This window comes from Athene cunicularia (assembly GCF_003259725.1).
Source record: "Athene cunicularia isolate RWA chromosome 4 unlocalized genomic scaffold, athCun1 chr4_part3, whole genome shotgun sequence".
NCBI lineage: Eukaryota > Metazoa > Chordata > Aves > Strigiformes > Strigidae > Athene > Athene cunicularia.
The window spans coordinates 291,684-311,375 of record NW_020799100.1 but is presented as its reverse complement, the minus strand read 5'-3'; the positions used below and the strand labels follow the sequence as shown (position 1 = coordinate 311,375).

Sequence of the window (19,692 nt, the reverse complement as noted above, 5' to 3'; positions counted from 1 at the left end):
GCTCTTCTCAGATCATCAGCTGCAGCCTTTGACTCAAACAACAAGGCAACATGATGACTGGGGCTGTCAGCCAGCTAACAAGCTGAGCTGGTCCAAAGCAACAGTACCAGCCTTTAAGGGAGGTAACTGGCTGTATGCCAGGGTCACATCTAGAAACATCCACTTGGAGGAATTTGTAATTTGTGGAGTTTCCCCTGTTGAGAAAATATAATCAGGATTTCTGAAGATCTGTTTCTCTTGACAGAAATTAGCAAGCAGCACTTATACTAGCTGGAATAACACAGCCAGATGAGAAGGGACAATAAGCAGATCCCTCTGGAAATCTCTCTTTCAGTGACAGATTTCCTTATCCTCTGGAGAGAATTTATACACACACATAAATACATATACACATATTAACCAGAACCCCTATTTGACCCAAGCAGTATGGTACTCAACCTAAAGCTAGTCTGATTTTCAGAGGATGAAGAAACCAAACACATCCTTAGTGGCTCTAGAATCACTCTCAGGACCAATTCCTTTACTGAATCCAAATATAGATTCACAATGCAAAATTCAGCCTACTCTGACCCATCTTTCAGTTGATTGCAACCTTGTTTTACAGCAGTAAAATAAAGTTCACTCAAACTTTGGAGACACGAGGTCAGCTTCTCCCAACTTCTACTCAGAGTTAAAATGAAATGACAGGAGACGATACATTTTGTAGCAGAGTTCCTTCAAAATGGCATGTTGGAAACATTGTACAGAATATAAATTATATATATATGTACACATATAATATACAACACATACAGAACTAAAAACAAAAAAAGGAAAGCTACTTTTGCACTTATCAATAGAAAATAGTGAGCTGGTGGCAACATTGTTCAAGTGCTCAAATCATCAATAAACCATCAACTGAGCAACATTATAAGCAATGTTAGCAAAAAGCCTCTTTTGGAAGCTTCATAATGAAAACGAAGTTCAGGAAAGTCAGTTTGGTCAGCCTGTTAAAAGCCAGTATATACAAAGTGCCACAGAGAAGTGGGAAACTCGTAGTGCTCCAATCAAGTACACATACAGTATCCCTGAAGAGCTGACTCCATTGTTTCTCATCACCTGCTGTCAAGGAAGGCAAAGCAGGTCAGGGATCAACATTACTTATAAATGAAGCAGCACTGCTCACTGCAGTTTTGAGATGGTAGATGTTTGTTTCTCCATCAAAGCAGATACTCCAACAGAGAAAAATGTGGATGATACATAACATGTGAGCTCAGCAGCTTCAGACCAGAAAGTTCAGCAGGTCAAGATGGGGTTCAGTGTTAGTGAACCAAGGCAGCCTAAGCATTCCTTCTATGTCTTCACTCTCCTAAAATAGATGTCAGTACAAAAATGCAAACTGCCTCTGAGGAAGGAAGAATTAGTGACAGTCCCTTATACTGCCTTTCCTGTTCCTGATGATAAAAAGGCTCCAGTGAGTCCCAGGGTCACTCTTGTGTATTCCCTGCTTTACTGTGAGAGGCCTGGGAAACACGATTGATGCTGCTTTCAATAAAGAGCTTCAGGCCCTTTAATCCCTGCGCATAAAGATATTCCAGATACCAGTTCCACTTCTTTCCCTATAAAAACAGAAAGAATAATCAGATGTGCAGGACATAACTTTGTCTCTCTAGGGCTGGTCTGAAAAGGTCTGCAAATATCACCTTCCACAGTCAGACAACATCCATCCTAGTCTGTAAATATTCACAGGTACACAGGGTCATGTCCTGTTCCCAAATGCCCAAACTTTTCACTTATGACACAGTCTTAGCTTGAACATTACAAATCATGATTTTTTTTTTTTAATACATAAGATGTTCATAAATCCCAGTTCTAAAAAGGTCAAAGTCTATTTGATCAACAGTGAAGATGTCAAGAATCAAATGAACATGGATATTAAAATGTTCCTTCCATCACTAATAGTGATTGCTCCAGATCAGGTTTGAAGTACACTGTGATACAGGAAAGAAAACAAACTGAGACTGTACTTGCTCAGTGGAGGAACCCTGTTCAGAGCTATGACAAAGCTACATATCCATCTCAGAAATGTAATATTAAGTTCACCGATAACAGCAATTCTGCTTTGAGTACACCAAAAATATAACTTTTTCTGGAGCCTGAAGAGAACAACAGACAACCTCATGTGCTGATACTGCACTGACTCATGGAAGAAATATATAAAAATCTCAGACCTCTACCCACAGATGGCTAGATATATAACTTCTCAGATGTTGATTTCCTCATGTTAAGAGACTGAACCAAAATCTAAAACTGGAATTTTCCCCTTTCAAAATTTCTTATAGACCATTTGTGAAATTGGTGAATATTATCACCTCATCCTCTTCTACATAACTGCTGAAAATTGTCTGTTTTCACTTCACTAAAACAAGAAATCTTACCTTAATTAAACTGAAGTTGAAGGTGGTATCATCTGGCCAAGCCTTAAGAGGAAATAAAAACAGTATCAAGTTAGATAAAAAGTATGTCTCTGAGTGTGCTGCAGAGCAGTGCCCTCTGGTGCTCAGCACTGAAGTGTTTAAGAAGATGGCACTGCAGCTAAATATTTTTTCCTGTCTTAAAACACATCTGTGACAGCTGCTAAGCAAAATCTCTTTTTTGGTTCTGCAGCAAGAAGAATGCAAAAATTCTCCACCAGAAGGTTTTGGTCTGTTTTTCTGTTTGGTTTTTTTTTTTTGTTTTTAACTTACAAAAGCTACAAAGAAGAATCAGGAAGCCTCAGAAGGGTAAGGATCTAGACAAAAGATATGAAAAATTAATCCTGCTACAACAGGAGAAAGACCAAGGAAAAAGAACTTGTATATAACAAAAATAATATAGCCTCTCTGGGAAAGACAAAACTTGGTTTTAATCAGCAGTAAGAGATAAACTACCTCGATTCAGGACACAGTATATAAATGAAGACAAATGTGTGAAGTATTCCTCAACAGCATTCACTGCTTTCACTTTCACCTCAGGTTTATCTTGCTCCATTCCAGGAGCCACACCTACACATAGCTTCAGCCTGCCAGCATTCCTCCAACAGCACAGCATCTTTGTGCACCTCTTGGACAGCCTACAAAACCTGATTTCTCAGAGCAGCATGCATATCTTGGAACAACTGTGGCAAGTTGCTCCCTCCATTATTCAGTAGCTGCTTTGAACATGTGATAGCACCTGGAATTCAAGACAACTACTAGCAGAACTCCTATCAGTCAACACAAGACAGCACTATATATTCTTACTTCTGTACTTGAAGTAGCTACTTCTATTTCTTTTTTAATAAGCCATTCTCAAAAGCTACTGCAAGAGCCAGAAAACATTGCTAAAAAGTTCTACCATGCACACCTGTATACAATTTAACTACATATTTCTTGACTTTCTGGAGTCAAGACTATTGGGAAGCTTTTTACTGAATTAGTAAATTATTTCATTATTCAGCTATTTTAGTTCTAGCCTCAAAATGATCATAAGTACAACTAAAACTGTTACATTCATGCTTTCATACTATGCAAACCAAGCCTATTCAAATTGTGCCACTGATGTGACACTAGAGCTCAGCTGACTCTAGAAGTCACCCAGTACAGCGAGTGACACGTCTCTAGAGAAACTGTCAAGGCAGAACATCTGCTGCTGCCAAGGGCCCAAATGTTGACCCACCTCATTACCTGCTGCAAGAAGAGGACAGCATAGCCCATCATGGCTGGATGGTAGACAATGTTAAAGCTGGATTTGAACTCCTGCACTGTGGTTTTCTTCAGCAGTTCCTCATCCATACGAAGACCTTGAGGGTGAGTATCGTTCTGGAAAGCAGTGGATGTCCACAGACAACCCACCATAGCTGTTATGTACTGGTTGTACTCTTGGTATGTCTGGCTACTGAACTTGAATTGCAGTATTTTCTGAGGGACATGAAAACAAATCAAATAGCATCCTCAAAGCAGTCGTGTGCTGCTCCCTCTAGTCCTTAAAAGCATGACATCTGAACCCCTCCACTCCATTCAACCCAACTCCTTGCTAAGGTCCATTCTATCACATAGATCTATCCACAATACCTTTTTACTCTGCTCATTTTCTTTTGCAGCCACCAAGTTGGTTCGATACCTGAAAAAAAAAAAAAACAAATTTAATTTTTACTACCTACCAGAGTTGTAAAATAGCTGGAGGAATATATTAAGGAAGTTTATTTTTTCCACGAGAGAGATCCTCAAACTTTACCGGTTACTCAAGAGAGACATGAGAAAGAATTCAAAGGGACCTTATCACTTGGCATAGACCTACCCTTTCCAGGCAGAGCAGGGAGACACCTGACCATATCAATCTTTTAAATGATTAAGACATGACCAGTTTGCCTGGCAGAGTCACATTCATAAAGGCAATACACAAGAATCGACATACAGCTTAAAATCGGCAGAAAAATGCAGTGTATTTTTAAGAAAGGAGACTTTCATTCACTAAGCAGAGAAACAGAAACCACTGGAACTAATGCAACTTGACAGTTGTTCTATATAATAAGCACTAGCATCTCTTATTTCCCAGAGACCATCCTGTCATGTTAATTACCCTGCAGAGTCCTTAGAGAAAAAGCCACATGGAAAGCCCTGTGCCAGCTGTCAGCAATTGGCTACTCTCCTCAGATGCAACCACTGGAACTAACAAGGCCAAGAACAGCAGCCATGTTCGTGGATCCTGCAGAGAGCTAAACAGTGCTGTCTTTGGACCTGCAGGCAGCACAAGGCACTCCAAATTCCTACAGTCTGGAAGTGGCAAGGAAAAGCTCGAATCTAGCAGTCAGAGCACAGGGGTGAGAAGTTGTATAGTTAACTACTAGTGATTCCAGCTGGCTGACTTAAGTTCTCTAAAAACAATATGGGAACTCCTTTCTTCACATATCAAACATATGGAAATAATCCTAGGAAAGAGCTCAAAAACCTGTTATTTTGCATAACACTGAAAAAAAAGAGTAGAAACTACAGCTATAAAATCTTGTTATGAAAGATGGGCACAGCTGGAATTTTCACCTTTGCCTTGCATCGTAAGAAAAAGTAGATTTCAGATTTTACACCAAAGTCATTTCATTTCCAAAAGACTGAAAGAGAAGACAAGGAGTCCCTACAGCCCACACCATTTGTAGTACCTATACATAATGTAGCAGAGCTGATTCAGGCTGACAGAATCCATGCTGAGAAGCGCTGGGTAGAAGACTCCAGCAGGAGGCATTATCAGCAAAGGCAGACTGTGCCTCAGATACGTGTCACACACCTGCAAGAATGAATCCAGGAAGATTATTACTGCCATTAACAAACCCCAAAGCATCTAAGAGCAAAAAAGAGCATGACACTGCATTCCAGCCAGCTCCATCAACTTCACCTAGGAGGAAAGGCCAGGGTGAAGTAATTCTATTTATTTTCTTCTCGGAATGAGACATATACACCAGTTCACATCTCAGTCTCTGCTTCAGCCATTTATGTGTACTATATGTTTTGACACGGTTACTTAAGAGTCAAATCTATCCAGATTCTCATAAAAAAGCAGAAGCCTTTTGTTTCTGATCTTTTAGATGATTCTGACATATGTAGCTGGGATTGAGCTAGACCTGACCTTGCGCCAAACAGACCACACATCTCTTCCAAGTGGGAAATTAAATCTTTCCATTTAACCTTACTGGAACTGCATGAGCACACAAAAAAGCTTTGCTCTAAGAAAAGATGATATGGCCATAAAACATGGGTTTATTATCAGACTCACGTTTAGAATTTAAGGTTGAGTTTCAAGTAAAAGAGACATTTTAAAATTTCTGCAGATTTAAAAAGATCTTCAACTACAATGACAGTCTTAAAGTATGGATAAATAATTGAAAGCAATATTGCTGTAACTTAAGACATTACTGTCCTCTGTGGCCTAGCCACAGTAGCTGTTCCCAAAGGCATTACGCACACCTTTCCTGAAGAGCATTCTCAGAAGAGTAGTGGTCTAGGAATATGCATATCTAGTTACTAGAGCTCTGACTACAAACAATTAAGCTGTAACAGCCTGCCATCCTGAAGAGGAATGTTTTACATTTTGTTGTTAGGCACAGCAACTGTTTTAGGAATTCTTTCCCTAACCTCATAACAGACTTTTCACTAAAGATTGTTTGCCAGACATTCACCTTTCCTCTTGCCCTCAGTACAGCTATACCATATAAGGTATATATTTGTACATAACTGAATTACTGATATTTTCAGAAATCTAGACTTTACTTAATATCTCAGCTGCATGCTTTTAGAAATCTCTGGAGTTCTGAATACATAATCCTAGTTGTCTGCTAGTGCACCAATAATCATATATTGAAGGGTGCATGATCCTCTGTATATTCCCATAAAATGAGCATTTACTTAAACACACTGTCTTATGCAAATGTTGTTGCCAATTAGATTTGTGCATTTTTAATGAACATTTTAATTACAAGTAGATCCCAGAACTATCATTGTTTTTTCAAATCTTCACAATTTTATCCAAACCGTAGAAGCAACAACAGCATGGCTGAAGTTCACATGGCAGTAAGCACATCTGCAGAGAGGATGTGAGGAAGCCAGAGAATAGGCTTAGGACTATGCGATGCTGTTTAGTTTGTCTACAGTATAAACTAGGGGAAAAAATGCATTTTTTAAGGGAACGTTTAAGGAAAAAATCAGGATATGTTATTTGAAATTGAACTGAATATTGTTATTTTCTCTAAATTAGCATTGAAAAAACATGTCATGCCATATTGTTACTTCCCCTTCCACAGTTCACCTCTGACTTAAGAGCAACCACTTTCTAGAATCATATTTAGATAAGCCTATGGATGCAAAAGCAGCAGTTATCCCCTGTAGGTCTACCAAGTATTTGGAAGATTCTTACATTTAATCACAAAGTGCTGTAAACTATAACGAGGAAATTTCTTTGATGCTCTAGCTTTAAAAATGCAAACAGCCTTAGAGTATTGGGATTTTGAAAGACGAATGGGATACATACAGTCTCATAGAAATCCAGAATGAAGTACAGCAGGAAGGTAGTATTGTTTTCCAAACGCAATGCTACAGTAGAGATCCACCCAACAAATTGGATCAGTTCAGCCACCATATTCACTAATCCAGAAAGGGTGGTATTCCTGCAGCAATGACATAACATTAGTATATACACCTCTTGGGAAACAGTAAAAAGGAAAAGTGGGGAAACAGAAATCGAAATCTATCTTTCTGCCCCACCAAGCACTCTGCAGCATGCATTTGTTCTTCCATATACCCAGTAATATGTTACCAACATTATTACAAATGTGACCCAGCTATCAGTTACAAGGAGTTTGACTTCGGGATGTTTTGATTTTCAGTGTCAATAGAAACACTTTCGAAGAAACGGAAAGAAAGAATTCATGAGGTAGCCTACAATGTAGCAGAAATATTACAGCATTATTAACCTTCTAGTCAGTCTTTATAGTAGGTAATAGGGCTAGAATATATATCTACACTAGTAAACAATGCACAGAACACTGCATAACATTTATTTCAGACAAACTTACAAAGAACAGACTTGAGAGTCACATGCTGAATCCAGATGAATCACATGCCAATTTAACCAATTCTGCAACAGCTCTTTCAGGCTCTCAAGAACACTGCACTGCAAGAGGAAAAATGAAATAGATTTATGACAATTTACATAAGTGAATAATACTAAACAAAAAGTGACATGAAAATTGACATATACAAGGAGAGACATCAAGAGTTTCTCAGGACCACAAAGAGCAGTGAGACAATTGCATGTCCCCTTGAACTGAATGTATACATTACACAGCTTTTCCTGGAAAATGCACGTTTCAAATACTGAGTTAAAACTGCAATTAAAAAAACAGCTACTGTCTTGTCTACTATCAGTTCTTTTTATTTCCAGTGCCCCAGTTTAATTTCATTCAAAAAAGAAAATATCTTAAAGGCACTCAAATTCCCAAAGAAGTTATGTTGTAACTATGTATTTTACTCTCATTTGGGTATAGACTTCCCCAAAAGAAATCCTCTATACAATCCCTCAGACTGCTACACTTGACACAAGGGCAGATAGCAATACCAACTAGAAGTAAACAGACACTATACTCACTTAAATTACCTTAAAGTAAAGAGACGATGTAAAAAAGAGCTGTGCCAGGGGATCATAGAGATGTGACTTCATTTCTGAAACAAATGAGAAAGCAGTATGATATCTGTGCACAAATTCTATCTCCAAAGATCACTGTGCAGCCTCAACCAAGGATCTGCAACACATACCAGAGAAGCTGCTGAGGGGGATCCAGCTCACAAGTCTGAGGATTTGTGATCGGCAGGAGACGCCATCCCAGAGAGGAAGGCTCTTATACAGAAACTCTTCACAGGAAGAAAATCCCTCCTACAAAGCAGATGATGAACATTCAAAAAAACTCATCTCATATGCCTGCACCTTGCCATGCTCACTATCCTGGAGAAAGGAAGAGGCTTACACCTCCCCTCCTGCCAAATAATTCATCAGCACATTCAAATTATCATTCTCAATCTCATTCTCAAATTATCTTTCCTGCAGAAAACAAGGCCATCTTCAGAATAGTGACTTGCTATAGGAATATCTATTTTTATTACTTGAGACACTGTCACTTGTCAGAGATACTACATGAAACAGGTAAGTCTCAAGAGTACTTTAAGGGAAGACTTCATGAAACCCATGATTTCACAAAGCAGGCACTTACCTGCAAGAAACACTCTGTCTTGTAGACAGTTTCTAGGAAGTCCTTGAATTCATCTTCATACTGGTTATCAGCCACACACCAAGGGCATTCTAAACAGGAGAGAATACTGTATTTGAATGTGAGCACAGCAAAAATAAGCACAATCAGAAACAGAATTCAGTTCTCCAGTAGTTCTTTTAACACTATGTGATTATCACTATAAATCTGAATAGACAAGTACCATTATTGAAAGGTGAAAAGCCTCAGACATCCTTTACCTCCCTATCACACAAGAGAATACCAAGTTCCTACCCTCCTGAAGAGTCTGGCCCATCCAGTAATTGAGCCTCAGGTAAACAGATTCATCTTTGATGCAATTCATGTAGTGAAGCAATAAAGGGTTTGTTAGCACAGAACCCATCTGGGAAGGAAACTGCAAGAGAAATCAATAGAAAAATAGTTATTCGGTATTTACATCAGCAAATTGCCAGAGAATCTCATTCTATCAGAGCTGTTCAATCCTTTTACTGGCAACAAGACCATCTCCAGGACTCATTCATCACCCTCAGGTAGGACTAGATGCTCTTAGAACTAAGTAGCCCACACACTATTCACATATAAGCAGGGCATTGAGGAATATCCTTTGATCTCAGAAACACTCAGTGAGTTTACCGAGACCTTTTTGAAACTCACCTCTAGACAGTGGATATTTTCTAGGAGCTGAGGAAAGGTCTGCAGCTGCTCCACTGGAAAAGACTTATTTGTACTGTACAAATCAACAAGGTTCTTTTCCCTGTTCTGTTCTAAATTATTTCTGTTTGTACTGCTTGCAGGTATTAACAACTGCGTATTCCATTTCTGTAGAAAAGAAACACAAACAGCAATGACTGTTTGCAATGCAATGAAGAGCACTTGTGACTAGTGTTCCCATAAAGACCATGTTTTGCAGAAAAGGTATCCATGCATTCATAATGGGAATGCTGCATTTCTGTATAGCTAGTTCACCCAGTGCTGAAATAAAGTCCAAGTCCCATTATTTGCCAATATTCATAACAAAACCAGCTACTTGGCCCCTTCTAGGATCTACTTCAGGCCCACAACCTACCCTTTTTCGTGACTGAGGTTGAGCTGTGCCTAAAAACAGTGGCTGGGAGAGTGGAGAGTTGCTCTGGCTTCTTCGCCTGATTGAATTGATTGCTGCTTTCCATGGGCCCTCGCAATTCTTGAAGTAAGTCTGAAAACATAAACCAGACATCTGTGGAAGAAGCCAAACTAAGACAAAGTGACAGATCAGTTTCTATTCTGATAAATGTCACCACAATGGTGTATATACACTCAAGTCTGCCTGACAGACCAAGAGGCTGGGTTTTTACAGCTGTCCTGGGTTGCAGTGTATTCTATTACCATCCTCATGAGCTGTGGAAATCAGGTGGGGCAGTGTTTCCTTGTTGTTGTTGTTCCCCCCCCCCCCCTCCAGACTACCTTTCTGTTAATGGCCCATCAATGCCATGCAGCATGACTCATTATCCCATTGTGAGATGCTCCACCCAGAGGGAGAAACCCAGCATTCCATCCTGGATATAACCTGAGAGTCTGAATACCAGAGACACTCTCTTTTCCACTGGATTTCCAGAGGACAGGAGCTGCTTAGCCACCACTGGACTTTTCTGAGGAAGAGCAGATTTTTTTTTTTTTTCTTTTTTCCCTTACAGGATCACTGTTTCAGGGGGACTGCTACCACCACCCTGATTAACAGGGTGTCAGGTTGTATCCTGACTGTTAGTTTAACCCAGTGTTATCTGCCTTTATAATTTTTTTTTTCCTTATTAAATTGTTATTCTGACTTGGTGTGTCCCACTAGTTTGTTTTCAAACTAGCACAACAGCACAGAACACTTGTCATTCCTCAGTTTCATTCCTTTTGACAATAATTGAATAGTTATGCTTTTATTTTCTTCCAAAATGATATTCATTTTTTCAGAAGAGATCTCCAACACTTCTGATTTATAATCCTCATTCAGATCAGTCATCAATTCATACAGTAAATCCTAAGTATACATTTAAAATAAAATATGATCAAGGTATGCTTACGCAAGTTCCTAGGAAAACTTCCCAAATTCAGCATCAGTGATACCCAAACTAAGAATTTGATTACTCATTGAATTGTTCTAATTAATGTAGATACTACAGCTTAAAAAAAAAGAATCTGGAAAATGAACCCAACACCTTTTCTGCACAAAACTTATTGTCACTTGAGTTGCAATTAGTCTTTAAATCCCAGTCAAGTGCCAAGCCATCACAAAAGCATTCACATTGTTTTGGTTCTAAGTAATCAAGCATTTATTATACAAGTTAACACAGCATGTTCATAAAAACAGTCAACAAACCAAAAAATTTTAATTCTCCAACAGATGACTATGCAGCACAATGCAAACTATTAATTTATCGAGCTAAGTACACAAAACAGACTGAATAAAAACAAATTTTCTTTTATAGAAACACAATTTGACTACAGATAAATTCTTTTTAAAAAAAACAAAACAAAACCAAACCCTAAATCTATCCCACTGAAGCACTGAAAGAAAATTTGTTGCAGAATTTAGGTCTCGCCTACTGCTATTTTCAGTTTCTGCTCCATATATTCTACTCAGTCAAAGGGCTAAGCATACACATAGGCCCCTCTAAAAGCCAAGTAATATTTTTTGTTATCTTGAAGCTCTAACAAATCAGCTTACCACATTTTTTCCCTCCTTCTACGACATAGACTTTCCAAGTGGGAAGATACTGACATCCATTGATTGTGTTTGAGAAAGTCAGCGATTTGGACAATGCCTTGTACAAATCATAGAATGTTTTGGATTGAAAGGATCTTAAGATCATCTAGCTTCAACATCCCTGCTGTGGGCAGGGACACCTTTCACTAGACCTTTTCAACACTTTCAGGGAGCGGGCTGCCACAACTTTTCTGGGCAACCTATTTCAGTGTCTCAACACTCTCACAGTAAATAATTTCTTATTTACATCTAATTGAAACCTGCCCTCTTGCACTTTAAAACTGTTATCCCTCATCCTATCCCTACACTCCTTGATCAAGGGTCCCTCCCACCTTTCCTGTAGCCCCTTTCAGTCCTGTGAGACCGCTGTAAGCTCTCTCCAGAGCCTTCTCTTCTCCAGCTGAACCCCCCAACTCTCGCAGCCTGTCCTCACAGGGGGGTGCTCCAGCCCCCTGAGCATCTTTGTGGCCTCCTCTGGCCCCACTCAATCAGGTCCATGTCCTTCTGATGTTGGAGCCCCTGGAGCTGGACCCAGCACTGCAGGGGGGGTTTCAAGAGAGCGGAACAAAGGGGAGAATCCCCTCCCTGTACCTGCTGGCCACACTTCTCCTGATGCAGCCCAGGACACAGTTGGCTTTCTGGGCTGTGAGCGCACATTGCTGGCTCACAGTCAGTTTTCCATCCACTAATATCCCCAAGTCCTTCTCCTTGGGGCTGCTCTCAATCCACTCATTGCCCAGCCTGGATTTCTGCACAGAACTGCCCTGACCCATCTGCAGGACAGTTTATTTCCTGAAGAACTTAACGTTGTGTGAAACAAGTCAAAACCAGCAAGAACACCAAATGGAGGATTAGTCATCCTCATAAGGATAAAGGTAGATGCCGTTTCATTACAAATTGTCTCATTGTGCTGAAGACAAAACAAAAATCAAAGGCAAGGAATCCTCATCTAAATCTGATTTTACTCAGTGAAAAGAGAAAATACATTTAATCTTCATTACCAAATTATGCGACAGATAAATGTAAAGCTCAGTACAAATAATGTCATAGGTACTGGTTCCAAATAGACTAAATCTAATTCCTTACCTTAATTTTCCCAGGAAGGGTTATGGTCACAAGCTCAGGACAGAAGAGTTTGTAAAGTGATAGTAGAGCCTGCAGATGAGACTGCAATCCCTGTCAAATAGCAGAACAAGAGGAAAAACATGTGGGATATGTTTTCAATGTAGAAACAGAATACTGTCTTCTAGAAGAAAAAAAAAATAGCCCAGTGATCACTAAAAGCTTTCTAAAGCTACATATCGGTAACTAACCATAGATGAACAACTGAAAACGAAAATAAGAACAGAAACTGTGCCAATGAAATACAGGGATTGAAGAAGAAACTTTCTGCAGTCATAGCTAATAAAAAGGAATTTAATCAAAACTATAAGAAACAGTCTTCTGCTGTCTAAATGATCCAAAACCATGTTACTACAGCTAGTTCTTTCTTACAAAAAAGGGAGCAAGATCCTCTACAATCTTATATTTCTCAATCATTTTTTATACCACTTAAAAAAGGAAGAGGAATAGAAAATTGAAGATGGTAATAGATCAGTGAAGCTGACCCTTGCTTCAGATATTTTACGACATCTAGCTATGAAACGTATAGCTTTGTGCATGCCATTTCAGGTGCTCACAAAACACAAATGAAAATGAGGGATGCATAAGCAAGACAGACAAGCCCTGATGCTACAAAGACTTCAACCTCCAATTCCAAGTCTAACCCTGTCCCTAGACACCAGCCACTCTTCTATATCCTGTAAGGACATTAGTTTTACAAATTGCATTATTAACCACAGTTCAAACTCCACAAGATTTGAAATAAACTCACCATTTTTGTCTGGAGGTCAAGCAGTCTCCTAATCCGAAAAGGCCTGACTGGAAATAAAATTATGAACAGAATGAGTTTAAAAACCACTGTATCAGACATTTAAGCAAAAATGCAATATCCCTTTTACTATACCAGTGATTCTGCAAAGCAAGCAGAATGAATAAGACTTATTTCCAGGCTAATAGGCAGGTTTCCAATTCAGAAAGCGTTAAACAAATCAGGCTTAACTACTACTCATGCTTAATTGCCTTAAAAGCAATATATTGGCTAGTCCTTGTATTAGCTCCGTTAGAAGAAAAGACAATGCCAGCAAACAAAATAAGAAACAAAATAGTATTCCACATAACACCATTGGATAGACTCACCATTTTCTTTCCTGGTCAGCAGGTAAAGCAGGTGGCAGACATAGGGGCACTGCAAAGAAGAGGCAGCAATGAACTATCCTGCTGGTGCAGACTGTTATCCAGAATAGGCTTCACAAGCGAATATTGTTTCATTTGGTTGGCTGCCTCAAGTCATCTCTGCATGCCCACTGGGGCAGAGCATACCCTACTTCCCTTGGAAAGTAGCATGGTTTTTTACATGTCACATATGTCAGTTTTATTTAGAAACATTATCTGCTCTACAAGCGTGCCCTATAATAATCAAGCTACACAGTGAGCTTGGATCTTGATTTTTGGAAAATGATCTAGATATTTCTGGAGTCAGCAGTGAAAGTACAATTACGTTTTCAAACAGAAAGGCAGCTTTGAATCAAAATAATTTTTTTGACCTTCTAACTACAGTTGAGGTCATAAGGGTCTTTAATCAGTTTCATACCAACTCTGGTGTGCTTCCAATTAGCCCATCATGCCTGAAAATGCTATTTTTAAACAATAACTTAAACCCAGTTTTATGAAAACATTATAACTAATGTTAACCTAAAACCATTAAAAACATTGCAAGAAATAGAACTTTGGCAATTTAAAAAGTTTTAACTGCAGTGACCGCCAAGATCATCTTAATACAAACTGAATCCAAACACTTCAACATTCCAGCACCTGGATTTTACAGCTGCCATATAGCAGGAATCTCCTGATTGCTTGTTCTCATTTAAGCTACATTTCAAATCAATTAATTAGAAGAGCATTTAGTTTCTCACCTTTAAATAAATGTTGCCCTAAAAGTTGGGGGGCGGTTGCCCAAGGTATGCAAGTCAGTTTCTCCCCAGGAGTGGGAGACTTTCCTTGCTGATTGTCTGGCATCAAAGGCAACCCCAGAGACTACAGTGTCATAGTTAATCATGGGAATTTAGAGAATATACTGTCACTCAAGCAGAATAGCAATTCTTAGAAAAATGTTTGAACAACCAGACCACAGCACTGAAACTAAAATAATCGTACAGTACTTCCCTGTTTCTGAATCTAAATGCTAATTAGATTCAGCAATCTTAGAACACAAAATGAAAAAAAGAAAACAAATTACAGCCATCAGAAAATGTTCTCTAACCAACAGCTATTCCAGACTAATTCTAGCATTCATATGCATACTACTAATGAATATTTAAGTTTATTTTGTCCATTTCATATATTCTTCAGCTCTCCTTACCATCTTCTCATCTTGCAGGATGGAAAAGAAGAAACCATAGAGGGCATGAATTTGTTCCTTGTGATCGATGAAGTCAAACACTGTGATCAGCCATTTTAAAAAAAGCAGCTGCAAACAGGAAAAAAAGCCACATAACATTAAGTGATGGGCAAAGGCAAGACAGACCAGTCATTAGCCAATTTAAGAGACACAGTCATTAAGGATACATACCACTCTCATGGGCAACCAAGATAGCTACAGATGAACAGCATAGGGATAACTCAGCTGTGGAAGAAAGCCTGGCAAAAGCATCATCTGCCATACCAGAATGGGAAAAGCAGCTCAGTTCTGAATATCTGCTACCCCTCAGATATGATCCAAGGGCCCTTCATTACAAGACAGACATTGAGGTGCTGGAGCGTGTCCAGAGAAAAGCAGCAGAGCTGGTGCAGGGTCTGGAGCACAAGTCTTACGAGAAGCAGCTGAGGGAACTGGGGGTGTTTAGCCTGGAGAAAAGGAGGCTCAGGGGAGACCTTATCACTCTCTACAGGAGGTTGTAGCAAGGTGGGGGTCGGTCTCTTCTCTCAAGATAGGGAGAGGAGCGAGATATCCCAAGATAGAGATAGGACAAGAGGAAATGGCCTCAAGTTGCACCAGGGGAGGTTTAGATTGGATATTGGGAAAATTTTCTTCACCGAAAGGGTTGTCAAGCATTGGAACAGGCTGTCCAGGGAAGTGGTTGAGTCACCACCCCTGGAGGTATTTAAAAGACGTGTAGATGTGGTGCTTAGGGACATGGTTTAGTGGTGAGCTTGGCAGTGTTAAGCTTATGGTTGGACTCGATCTTAAAAGTTCAATTTAAATGATTCTGTGATGTAAACCTTTGAGCAGACTACATGAAGAAAAACAAGACTTTTGCTACCGTGAAGACATGTTGCCACAGCCAAGATATACAGAACCTAAGGGACACCTTGCTGAAGTTGGTAAAGAATGCCTTGATATAGCTGAAGTATTTCACAGAAATGTTGGTGGAAATATCATTCCTAAGGAATTCAGAGATACAAGACAAGTAGGAACTGTGCAAATTTCCACTCACACTTCAGAAGTATTCCTCGGTTCCCACTGCCGTTCCAGCAATGGGGGTGTCTGCCAATCTTTCTAAATGACAGTATCTCATGTAAGTACATTAAAACCTCAGGATATTTGCTTCCTGAAAATAATCTGTCCTCATCATTCCTGTGCAGAAAGCAATAAGTACTGTAAACATTTCTTAAGTTACCTGAATGTTGCTTGAGCATTTGCCAGTGCATAGCCAAGACACAGATGAAATGACAGAACTTTCTGGTATTACTGAGGCTGGAACCAGGCTCTTCAGTAAACAAGTATTCACTGTATCAGCTGGAAAACAAAAAATATTAAATAAGATGGTGCTCACCTACCAGGTTCTTTGATATGGTTTTGCAGCTTAAGTCAAAATCCATCCGGACAAGATTATTGAGCTTCAGTGCTTAAAGTAACAGTAACAGTGCTTAAAGTAACAAGAATCTGGTAGTGACTTAACTATACTTCAAAAAATTATGAGAAATAATTTTTTCCAGCTTAAAGAAAGAAAATGGAATATTGAGTATTTTAGTACTGAAATAGCCTTTGAACTCTTGGCAAAACAGCCAGAAGTAACAGAAATTTCTGGTAATATTAATCAATCAGTTCCTTCAGCAAGAGTATATGAATCTCAGCCAAACATCAGCAGATTAGTGTTCTGAAGATAAACTAGCAATTTTAAAGCAAGAAAAACACTAAACTGATTGCATAATGAGGAAAGAATCCTCTGTGTTGCTCTTGGGTTGGGGGGAGGGGCAAGTTTAAGTGTTTTGTTTCTTTACTGAATATTTTATTATTTAGAAGTATAAATGGTGGCCACTATTTCTAAGAAAGCAGTGTGAGGAGCTGCACTGACACTGCTGAATTGATTGTTAGGATGACATTTTAATTTTAGGAAGTTTCACTAATACAACTATGTCAGTTCAACTCTTTTGATCTTGGGAAAAAGAAACCTACACAAACAGCAGTTACAACAAGGAAAAGACAACGGTTGCTAAGGACACGCTTTAAGCCTTTCAGAGACCTGCAATTATGGACAAAGGAAATAAGCTCTTAAAAAAAAATAGTTGCAACAAGCCATCATATTTTTATGGATATCACTCCCCTGTAGCAAATACTGTGATTATTTTTAACATGAACTCAGAAACTACACTAAAACATGCCAGAAAGACTAATTTTATGCTAAAGTACCTAAGAATACAATCACCATAAGCACATTATGTTAAGCAGGTTTGATTAGAGGGGAAAGAGACATTCACAGAAGACACACTAGCAGTATAAAAGCACTTTACCAAATTTGCCACTGAGTGCCACATTTAGCAATACATCAAATCCTTCAGGGGGCAATCCTCTTTGCAGGGCAATGCTTTTCACAGTAGCCAAGTGTTTCTGCAGAACACTGTTCTTTCTCAGTGAAACACAGTCTTGAACTAGTTAGGAAAAAAAAAAAATTACAAACACAAGGATGAAACTTCTGAACTGCAAAGAAATTAAACATCTCTGAACTGTCTCTACATATATTCCTTTTTGTAGGGTTCTCTACATAGTAACAGAAAGGGGAAAACTTTTTAAGATGTTAAAGAAATATTACAGAGCTCTGGCATTAAAGAGGGAAAATCAGCAGACAAAATTAGATGTTTTTATTATTACTAAGAATTTAGTTATTTTTTTCAATCCTAGGTAGCTAACTTTAAAACCGCTCTTACCTTTCTCAAAGTAGCACAGAGCTTGTTCAAGAGAGTCTTGATGTCTGTCATTTTCCTGACTGTTAGGAGTTTGATGATTCTGGACACTTTTTTCAGGGTCAACTCTTCCTCCTTTTCGCCATGCAGAGAGATCAGTTTGGTGGCCTTGCAGGGGCTGCTTTGGGGTCTTAGAACTCTTCATTTTATCGGACTCCCAGCTGAGACTGGAGAATTTTACTCATTTGTCATGTGGGTTCCAATGCTTCATTACAAAGGGGCAAGATAATAGATCAACCTCCAACGGCTGAAGAACATCAGAAAGCTGATTCCCTGCAGGAAAAGAAAAATTTATTTTCCTGACAAACAGATTTTAGAGGGATCCTGTACAATGGAACAGAGTAACTTCTGAGGAAATGACTTAGAGCCCTCAAAAAGATCAGACAATATACTCAGAAGACACACAGATAACAGTGAATCAAAACTCCATTGTTTCATTTAAAAAGGGGAAAAAATTATCTGATAAAATTTTCTAGTCTTTTGATCCAAAAATTAACAAACAAAGTTAGCAAAACACAATGATCAATTTTCTTCCAAGTTTATTTTGTGTATTATCAGTTTCATTCCTTGTATCATATATGACAGGTAATCAGTCAACAGGTCATCATTTCCTGCAAGGTAACGTACAGATTTTAGAGGACCATAGCAACACTTATTTTCCTATTTTACCAAAATCAGATTCTTCTTCAGCTTTTCTAACCAGTACCTAGCATTAAAAAAAATGTGAAATTTTGTTCAACTTCCAAGTGAAGCACAAGAGCTACCAACACTGCAAAACTGCCTAGCTCTGGGTCAAGTACAACCATGAAAAGCAGCATTTTCTCCTCAATATGCTGGAGAGATCAATCTTTTACCCAGAAAATGTGGAATTTTGCTACAGTTTCCTGGATTTGGTAGAGTATGCATGCATGTCCTTGGATTGCTGGAGCCTATCTTTTGCTTCCCAGTTTTCCTAGCACAATAAACCAGAATGATCTTCAATTCATACTCCCTCTTCAGCTCTCACTTCCTCAGTATGTTCCAATCATCCCTATTTTGCTATAGGTTTGTCACTAACATCCCTGTGCAGCATACCAAGAGCAAATCTCTGGCTAGCTATGTGAAGAACTTTGAAACACATATACTGATACACGCACGCAGGGCTTTCACGTTTACATACGAAAACTCCTGACTTCAGGTCAAACACATCCCTCAGTATTAAAAGACAACACCAAGCACAACAGAACTCCCAAAAGATGCTTTGCAAGTGACTGAGATGTTTCAAACCAGTGAAAATTCCCGAGAGCGACTATACCATGGTCAGGTTGACATGAGCTAGAGTGACATGTAAGAATTGCAGAGGGCCCTAAACACTCCGGAATCTTGCTTGTTACATCCTGAATCACCTCAGCACACTGTAAGATGTTGAGGAAACAGACCGAGCTAACAGCCCTCGATTACCGCACTGGGGTACGACAGCTTTCTCAGATCGCTTAGAACTTGCTCTTCCTGTTGAGGTTTTTTTTTTCTTGTCTTTTGCCTTGCAGGAATTCTACCAGAAAGGCTTGGTGAGGAAGAGAGCGCCGCCAGATCTTAAAGCAGAGCTAAACAGACTGGCTGGGAGGCCACTTGTCGCCACCCGCGAGCCCAGCATTGCACTAGTCACCTCCACGGAGATATTTGGCACAAACACCCCTTTCTCTCCTCGCCAGCCGATCACGCACACTCTCCCCGCTGCAGCTCTCCCCCGGGCGGCCCCGCAGAGCCCTCGCTACTGCTCTGCCCGCCGCCGCGGGGAGCAGCCCTGAGGGACAGGACGGAGCCGAGGCCCTCCCGGCCCAGCCCCACCACCGCGCCCTGGCACGTCGACCCCAGGGCCCCCGGAACGGCAGCAAGAGCCCCCCACCCCGGGGAAGGGATGGCGCCCGAC

The 19,692-nt window shown here is 39.6% G+C and overlaps 1 protein-coding gene across 1 annotated transcript in view; it reads right to left on the bottom strand.

Annotated features, from left to right (window-relative positions):
- Positions 1–395: 395 nt before the first annotated feature.
- Positions 396–19,692, bottom strand: part of CENPI (centromere protein I) — a 22,684-nt gene continuing 3,387 nt past the window's right edge. The window contains exons 2-21 of the mRNA XM_026848574.1: positions 17,748–18,056; positions 17,334–17,471; positions 16,220–16,338; positions 14,962–15,069; positions 13,740–13,788; positions 13,375–13,421; positions 12,588–12,677; positions 9,834–9,962; positions 9,422–9,586; positions 9,041–9,161; positions 8,750–8,838; positions 8,298–8,415; positions 8,140–8,204; positions 7,559–7,656; positions 7,015–7,150; positions 5,153–5,277; positions 4,071–4,119; positions 3,684–3,917; positions 2,418–2,459; positions 396–1,598 (exon numbers count right to left, since the gene is read on the bottom strand). Of these exons, the coding sequence (XP_026704375.1) occupies positions 1,467–1,598; positions 2,418–2,459; positions 3,684–3,917; positions 4,071–4,119; positions 5,153–5,277; positions 7,015–7,150; positions 7,559–7,656; positions 8,140–8,204; positions 8,298–8,415; positions 8,750–8,838; positions 9,041–9,161; positions 9,422–9,586; positions 9,834–9,962; positions 12,588–12,677; positions 13,375–13,421; positions 13,740–13,788; positions 14,962–15,069; positions 16,220–16,338; positions 17,334–17,471; positions 17,748–17,928 (2,235 nt within the window). The 5' untranslated portion in view covers positions 17,929–18,056 and the 3' untranslated portion in view covers positions 396–1,466. The remainder of the gene's footprint in view (positions 1,599–2,417; positions 2,460–3,683; positions 3,918–4,070; positions 4,120–5,152; positions 5,278–7,014; positions 7,151–7,558; positions 7,657–8,139; positions 8,205–8,297; positions 8,416–8,749; positions 8,839–9,040; positions 9,162–9,421; positions 9,587–9,833; positions 9,963–12,587; positions 12,678–13,374; positions 13,422–13,739; positions 13,789–14,961; positions 15,070–16,219; positions 16,339–17,333; positions 17,472–17,747; positions 18,057–19,692) is intronic.